This window comes from Dipodomys ordii, unplaced genomic scaffold, assembly GCF_000151885.1.
Source record: "Dipodomys ordii isolate 6190 unplaced genomic scaffold, Dord_2.0 Scaffold69, whole genome shotgun sequence".
Classification (NCBI taxonomy): domain Eukaryota; kingdom Metazoa; phylum Chordata; class Mammalia; order Rodentia; family Heteromyidae; genus Dipodomys; species Dipodomys ordii.
The window spans coordinates 3,454,475-3,462,681 of record NW_012267285.1 but is presented as its reverse complement, the minus strand read 5'-3'; the positions used below and the strand labels follow the sequence as shown (position 1 = coordinate 3,462,681).

The 8,207-nt window shown below is 62.7% G+C and overlaps 1 protein-coding gene across 1 annotated transcript in view; it reads right to left on the bottom strand.

Annotated features, from left to right (window-relative positions):
• The window catches only part of Cacna1c (calcium channel, voltage-dependent, L type, alpha 1C subunit), a 107,687-nt gene that overhangs the window by 69,692 nt on the left and 29,788 nt on the right, over positions 1-8,207 (bottom strand). Inside the window, exon 6 of the mRNA XM_013023621.1 lies at positions 563-637. Within this exon, the coding sequence (XP_012879075.1) occupies positions 563-637 (75 nt within the window). The remainder of the gene's footprint in view (positions 1-562; positions 638-8,207) is intronic.

The window sequence follows — 8,207 nt, the reverse complement described above, 5'->3', positions numbered from 1 at the left end:
AGCGTGGGGCCGCGGCGGGAGCCGGCCTGTCTCGAGCGTGGGGTCGTGGTGAGGTGACGGGCTCTCAGCCTTCCAATCCGCCTGTGCCCCCCATCTCCGAGCTCGGCGTCCCGGGCTCTGCAGCAGCGGCGGTTGTTGGAAGGGCCCGGGCTGTCTAAAGAGGGCCGCCGGCCTCTGCAACCCAGGATGCTGTGCGTGTGAGCACGTGCGCGTGCGCGTGGGCTGCGGCCTGGGGAGTAAGCGTGTCAGCTTCCCGCCCTCACCCTGGCCGAGGCTGGCCAAGTCCAAAAGGAGAGCTCCGTGGGGGAACAGCAAGGTGCGCTGGTCACACACACGCACACACACACGCACGCGCGCGCACCCACGCACACGCACACCCATGCACACCCACACACGTGCACCCACGCAGCGCACCCATGCACACCCACGCGTACACACATACATACACATACATACACACCACGCGCGCGCACACACACGAATACCGTGCCACAAGCATGGGGGGCAGCAGGGTGGACCGACACGCGTGTGCACGTGCACACGGAGCGCAGGGCCACGTTACCGTGGGTTTCTGTGGAGTGACTAAACCAAGCAAACTTCCCCTTCTTCTGGTCCCGAAAGCTGGCCGGGGCACCTCCTTCCTCAGACAAGGCGGCCGGGGAGACAGGGAGAGGCCGCCGGCCGCCGGCCGCGGGCGGGGGAGAGACACAAGTCAGTTTTCCACATGGAACAGTCAGTTTTCATCTCCAAACATGAACCCGAATAAAAATTAAAACAGCAACAAACCAACACATGCACGTGTGCGCGCACGCACACACACACACAGAATCCAACAAAATGGAACCCAAACTCCAAATTACTTAACACAGAACAGAGGGCAGATGACCAGCCTGGAAGAAAGTTGGAGAAGAGCTTCCTGCGTCGGCCAGCGCCTTCGGGGCAGCTCCTGAGATGGTGCCCTTGCTCTGGCGCCCGTCGGCTGGGCCGCTCGGCTTCTCTGACCCCCGACAAGACCCGGCCCCCAGCTCCGGCCCCATCTTTCCCCTGACGCGTGAGCCTTCCCGGCGCCCCCCACCCCGTCTCCTCCCTCCTGAGACGATCGACGCCAAGAGCTTTTGGTGCCAGCTAAGCCGGAATAATTATCTGCAGAAAGAACTCGGTAAGCCGCAAAGTGCCGTGAATATTCGCTCATCTCACCCGGCAGCTGGAAGCCGTCTTCCTTCAATTGGTCGCTGCGGGAGCCTTAGGTTTGTCCTGACCAAATCAGGGTTTTTCTCAAGGCCGGAGGCCTTGGCCGTCCACCCCGCTCCTGTGTGACCCTGCGCGCCCCCGTAACGCGCTCTGTGTGGTCACCGTGGTCAGGCTCTCTCTGTGCTCTTTCTGTGCGTGGGGGCCTCCGGAGGCCGCCCGTGAGGCTGGGGGGTGAGGGGCGCCCTGATCCGCAGCTGACATTAGTGCCCCAGGGCGGAGCCGACCCCTGGCAGAGCACGGCCACACGGGGCGGCTTCTGGGATGGATTTGTTCCAACAGAAGTGGACATTGCGGGGGGGGGGGATGACCGCTCCAAGGTGCCCGTGGTGGGCCCCGGAGGGATGGGCTTGCTTCTCCTGTGGCGTCCACACTGGTCAGAGACAGGCCACACGGGCTTTCTCCCATGGGGGCCCAGGGATCTCCTGAACACCGACGTCAGGAAGGACCGTGTTTGGAAGGACCAAACGCCCCCACAGCTCTGCGCCTCGGGTACCACTCGCCGTCTCCCCTATTCCACAGGGGAAGAAGGGAGGGTGGGGCTGGAAAACCAGGCCGAGTTGTTCACACAGGTAAGAGACGGTGATGGAGGAAGAGGAGACAGACGCGAGGGGTGAGCAGGCTGCCCGGGCGGAGAGTTCCTGGGGAGGCACCACCTGCATCTAGAAGGTTCTCAGCAGCCGCCTGCCATTCCCCGGCCCAGCGTGACTTCTTCCAGAGAAGCAATTAAAACTGGGTTGATTTTTTTTAAGCCGTCAGAAAGCAAAATATAAAACAGGATTAAATATTAAGAAGCCAAACAAAGTGGCCTTATTAAAAAGGCACCATAGAAGCGCGATGCGCTATCATCATCATTATTATTACTGCTATAAACCGGGGTGGGGACATAAATGCCTGTCCTTGATCTGCAGTCATAATCCAGAGCAAAAGGAAAGGCGCCGGGGTTATTGTGTTCTTAGCGGGCCATAAACATCCAGGGCTCCCGAGCAGAAAACTCCTCCTGGGTACCAGGGAGCCGGGGAGGGGAGGGGAGGGGGGAGGGGGGCTGAGGGAAGGGAGCAGGGGGGAGGGGGGAGGGAGGCCATCGGAAGCAAGCAGACTCCGGAGTCCTGACTGCGGCGGTGGCGGCTGCCGTGTCTCTCCCGGCTTTCTTGCACCATCGTTGTTTTTTAGGGGTGACCGTGATGATCACGTCCTTCTCCGGCCTCAGCCGCCTCCCCCTGGACCGGCCACCCACGCGCCCTCATCTTACAGATGAGGAAACCGAGGCCTGGGGAATTCGGTGGCCCAGGCGGGCGTCTGGATGGACCCTGCCCTCAGCCACTGTGCTCCAGTCCCCCCCCCCCCCCGAGGGCAGGGCAGAGCTTCGAGGCCGGAGCCCGGGGTGCTGGGGGGGGAGCCCCTGATCTGGTAGAGCTGCTCACTGGAGCAGGGGCGGCGTGTCTCCGGCGGGATCTCGGACCTGTCCCGTCCTCCGGCGCACACAGAAACTGCGGTCCTAAACTCTCCGGGCCAAGCCAGTCTCCGTGGCTCCCGCCGGACCCCGGCTGCGTCCTCAGCACCCCCCGTCCACCGGGTCACGAGCGGGGCTCGCGGGCAGCCCCACGGCCCTGGGCGCCCTCTGTCCAGTCACAGCTGGGCCCCTTCCTGTCTCCCCTCCCGCGTGACCGGGTAAAGGGGAGCCGCGGGTGGCGGTGGGCAGGCGCCGCGCAGGCCGAGGCTCTGGGGTGGTGTTCTGAGGAACGGAGGGGAAACGGACCCCACGCCGGGCTTCTCACACTGGCCGCTCCTCCCTCTGAACAGCCCTTCCCCCCCCCCAGGAGACAGAGTTGCCGGAGACAGAGTCACCTCCAAAGGGATGGCGGCGGCAGCCTCTCGGGGGACCTGCCATCTACCCAGCTGCTCCAATGATCTATCAGCTATCTGTTATCATTATCTACATATCCATTCCCATTGTCTACCTAGTGCTCAATTATCTATCAGCTATCTATCTATTTTTATTATCTACACATCTGTTTCTATTATCTGTCTGTCTGTCTGTCTGTCTGGTTTCCTGAGTAGCAGCGGCTGAGGCTGGATTTGAACTTGCCAAGCAGCGCAGTCCAGCCTTCAGCTCTGCCCTCTTGCGCTCAGCCTCACCACTGGGCGAGTGTGGTGTGGGCAGGGCCTCCTTGCGGGTGGCGTGGCTGGGCACAGGTGCTGGCCCTGGGAGGGCTGAAGGCCCAGCAGGAGGGGGGCCGAGGCAGGGCCGAGGAGAGGGGCAGAGAGGTCTGCTGCGCCTGCCCACCCCACAGCTGCCAGGCGGCCTGGCCGGGAGGCGCGTGGTGAGGCCGGGCCAGGCAGGGCCGGGCGGGGAGGGAGCGCGGGCCGCCCTCTCCAGAGGCAGGCAGGAGGGGGGACACAGCAGGGCAATTAGCCGCGTAATTAGCCATACAGGGCTGGTTAGCAGAGCCGCAGGGGTGGCGCTGCCCCCCGGCTCCCGGGGCGGCGTGCAGGGCTCCATGGCTGCGGATGGCGGGGCCAGCGGAGGGCAGAGGCTTCGGCGGCCCGAGGAGCCCAGATCCCAGGGCTTCCCGGGGCCAGGAGGGGCGCGGGGCGGGCCCTGGGGGGAGACGGCCTCAGATTCCACTGTTCAGTTCAGTTCCTCCAAGGCCGAGGCCGGAGCGGCGGGGGGAGGCGCAGAGCGGACACGAACGGCTCCCATCCGAGCCGCCACCAGGCCTTCTGCCCCCCTTCCAGAGCCTTCTCTCCAGCCTCTCCTTCCTGCCCGCAGCCTCCACCACGTTCCCTGTGTGCCCCTCCTCCTTCCTGCCTGGCGGGGAGGGAGAGAGCCACGGTGGACGTCGGAGCCGGGCGGGGGTCATCGCTATGACCACCCTCACCCCGGAGCAGCCGCGGTGTCCCCGGGGCTCAGCAGCCTCCTGTGCTGTGGATAGCAATGGAGGAACGTGTTGGCGCGACTGGCCAGGAGAGAGCCGGTAAACGCCCGTTGTGCCGGCCTGGACTCCGTCCTCCTGTCCCAGTGTGGGAAGGGCACACATTGCAGGCGTGCACCACCACGCCCACCCTCGCACTAGCAATCCCCGGCCCGGCGGAGTGCAGGCATTGCCTGCCACACCTGGTGTGAATGCCTTCCTTCCGTCCTCTCCCCTACACGACACCAGCTCAGGAGCTCGCGTTCCCGCTCAGGCGCTGCCAGGGCTGGTGCTCTGTTTTTCCGTGACAGAAACACGAGGCAAGCGGGAGAGCAGATGCAGCCGTCAGCGGCCACGTCCGAGTGTCACCGGCGACCACCCAGTCCGGGGCTCTGTGAGTGGCCACCAGTGAGCCAGAACCCCCAGTGCCCCCGACACGGGCTTCTGCCATGAAAGTGCTTGGCAGAGTGCCGTGGCCTCAGCCCCAGGTCTCCTTCTAAGTAGATTACGCCCGAAACGTATTTCTTCAACAGGCAACAATTGGGTTAGCTGAACGACAAATGTCACCGGCCATCTGCGTTGGGGAGGGGGCGCTTCCTGGCCAGATTACGGACGAGGAACATGATCTCTGGTTACGGACAATTCCCTTCGGCCTCACGGATCTGATTAAGCTTCGCAGCGGAAGGAGAGGAATCCACAAACGAGATGCTGTCCTCCCTTTATTACCGGATGGGGGGCCTGCCACTCCACCCGGGCGGCTCTGCGAGCTCTGATTGAGTCTCAGCTCGCGATGACGGTCAGCCCACCCTTCTCCACCGCGGCTTTATTCCCAGGGCCTGGGATGGAGACGCGGGATGGATGGAACCACTCAGGCCTCCACCCCTTGGAAGGGGCTGGTGTCTTCCGGCCCTTCTGCGTATTTTGTTTTCTGGTCCTAGAGCAGCCCCTTAGGGATTTATTCTCACTGCTCTGAGCCATTTGCTGACGGCTGTTCCTTACAAGGCAGAATAAAGTGAGGACTACTTCCAACGCGCCCGTGGACATATCTGAAGAAGAAAAGTCGAGAGGAGTCCAAGGGGACAAAGAAAAACAAACGTGGCGCCACGTTCCCGTCCTCACCAGAAGCGAGTGGGAAACGTGACAGGCCAGGAATGCGAGGTGGAGATGAACGTGCGCAGTGGCTCCTGGCGTGGCTCCCGGCGTGGCTCCTGACGGTGGCTCCCAGCGTGGCTCCCGGCATGGCTCCCTACGTGGCTTCCGATGGTGGCTCCCGGCATGGCTCCCTACGTGGCTTCCGATGGTGGCTCCCGGCGTGGCTCCCTACGTGGCTCCCGGCATGGCTCCCTACGTGGCTTCCGACGGTGGCTCCCGGCATGGCTCCCGACGTGGCTCCCTACGTGGCTTCCGACGGTGGCTCCCGGCGTGGCTCCTGATGGTGGCTCCCGGCGTGGCTCCTGATGGTGGCTCCCGGCGTGGCTCCTGATGGTGGCTCCCGGCGTGGCTTCCAGCATGGCTCCCTACGTGGCTCCCGGCATGGCTCCCTACGTGGCTCCCGGCGTGGCTCCTGATGGTGGCTCCCGGCGTGGCTCCTGACGGGCACGGCCCGGCCTCGTGTGGTGCTGACCAGGCAGGTCCATGTCATCGGTCCCCGGTGGCAGATTCCAGTACCTTCCACGCCAGGGCCCAGCTTTTACCCTCCTGCATTTCAGCCTTTCCCAACCCACATTCACGGAGCAATGCGCACGGGGTTCTGCGTGGGTGCTGGGAATACTAAAACCCCTACTTTTAGGAGCATAGACGGACGAAGAGGGACAATGAAACAGATACAGCAGGGCAGGTTCCACAAGCGCCGTCTTGGGGGCGGGAGCGGGCCCTGCTGGAGGGCCGGGGAGGGCCCAGGCGCGCCCAGGGTGGGTGGCACACACGGCGGCCGGGCTTCCCCTGGGGAGCGGTCGCTGTCCAGCGGGCTTCGCTTCCTGACCATGCCGAAGGGCAGGGTGAACCGGAGACCGCGCGGGCCGGGACCCGCCGCCCCGCCCGACTTCCCACACCAGGAGGACCAGGATGGCCGATGAGTCTGCCACCGCCGAACTCGGTGCGCCGCACACCAAGCCTCCGCTCTCGCTGGCAACGAACACAGAGAGTGAGGAAGCCTTACTTCGGATCGCCCCTCGAGAGCAAGGGGTCTCCTCTTCTCTTGAGCCGTGTGGCTATTTTCAGAGCATTTGTTGACACTGGGTGGCCTTCTCATTATTTCACAGGTCATCGATGAGAGAGAGAAGATGATTGGTGGGTGGATGGGGCTGTTTTCTGCCCGACAGCCAGCCTGCCCAGCACAGGATTATGGCTCTTCACCTCGCTGCTCAGTGAGTCACGGACGGCAGAGCTATTCCAGCCGCTCTTAGCAAAGACCCGGGACTGCCACACTCGCTCTTCAGCAATGGCCCCAGGCTTTTGCTTTCTCCTGGCCTTTCACTTTCACTTTGGGCTGCGTTCCTGCCAAATCTCTGAAATCTCAGAAATCTCTGAAATCTCAGAAATCTCTGAAATCTCAGAGCAAGACCTGGCCCTGCGGGTGGAGCCCGGGCCTCCAGCCTGGGGACTTGTTGGAGGGAGGCAGCTCTCCCCTGTGCTTACCAAGGCCTTCCCGTGCTGACACCCTTGGCAAAATAAGATTCTGGAGAACCTTTCAGAATTCCAACACGTAGTTAAAAAGAAAGAAAGAAAAATACACGGAAGTAGTTGTAGCAGTGACACTAGAGCCAGAGGAGCGAAGCCCAGAAACACCAACGCAATCCACGTTTGGAAAGCAGGGAGTGAGCGCCCAGCTCTCCCGCGGGACAAGCGAGGGACCAGGTCCAGGAAGCTACTGGAGAAGCGGCCGCCCTACCTGGCGGGGCGTCTTCCCCCCTTCCCTGTCCTCCTCCGTCCCTCTGTGATCTCTGGGTGTGTGCTGCCCCTGGGGTGAGGGGCTAGACCCAGGCCAACGCTCACCGACATGATTAAGGCTTATGCACACGCCCTGGACATATAGACAAATCGGCGATGCTCGGATTCCTGCCTGTAAACCGCGCAGGGCTCCTGGGCGGCCGCCCGGGGCTCTTCCAGGCCCCCGACTTTCCTTTCTGCACGGCGGCGATTACCCAGTCACTGAACAGCACCGGGGAGGGCGGGGCGGGGGGGGGTGTAAATATTTAATCCTGCTCATCTACGCGGAAATTCAATGTTTTGGTTCCACCGTCTGTCTGTCTTTTAGACGCGTATCCACATAAATGTCTGTCTTAAAGACTGCGAGCTGAGGGAGGCTGGGATTGCATTTAAATTGTCTTAATGATATGAGAGGGGGAGGGAGGGGGAGGGGAGATTCCCATATGGGAAGATAGTTAATAAATTCATATTTTTAAAAAGTCTCGAGGAAGCAGGGGAAAGAAGAAATTTCCATCTCTTTCTTCACAGCTTCCGTCTCGGACGCCTTCTAGCAGATTCCACGCTGCAGCCCGCGGACGCCTCCCTCCGCCCCCTCTGTGAGTGACCAGGACCGCTGTGGGAAGGGCCGGGGCTTTGATCAGGAGTCTCCTCTCCCTCTCCTCTCCACACACGGCCCGGCGGCCGGCCACGCTAGGGAGTAAGAAGCCTGTGGAGCGGCGCACTCTGCGCCATCCTGGGGAGAACAGAAGCAGAGCGAATGAGCAGCCGGCCAAGGAGCTCCGCGTCTGCATTCTGCCAAACCGCTCAGGCCCCCTCGGCAAAGGCCAGCATCCACCCCGCGGCCCCACCCTCTCCCTCCACAGCTCCCAAAGTCCGGTTCCTCTGCGTTCTCTGGCCACACCGTCCAGGCCTTTCCAAGAAAGCTCGCTGTCTTTGTTCCAGCTCCCAAGTCCTGCCCCCGTCCGGACTCTGGGAACACTCCCTCCCTCGCTCCGGCCTAGGGGCTGCAGACCGGTGACCTTATCACCTACACTGTGGCCAGGCCGGGGCCCTGGGAGACGGGCTGGCACCCACCCGCACCCGCCTGCACCCGCCTGCACCCCGCCGAGCATGCCG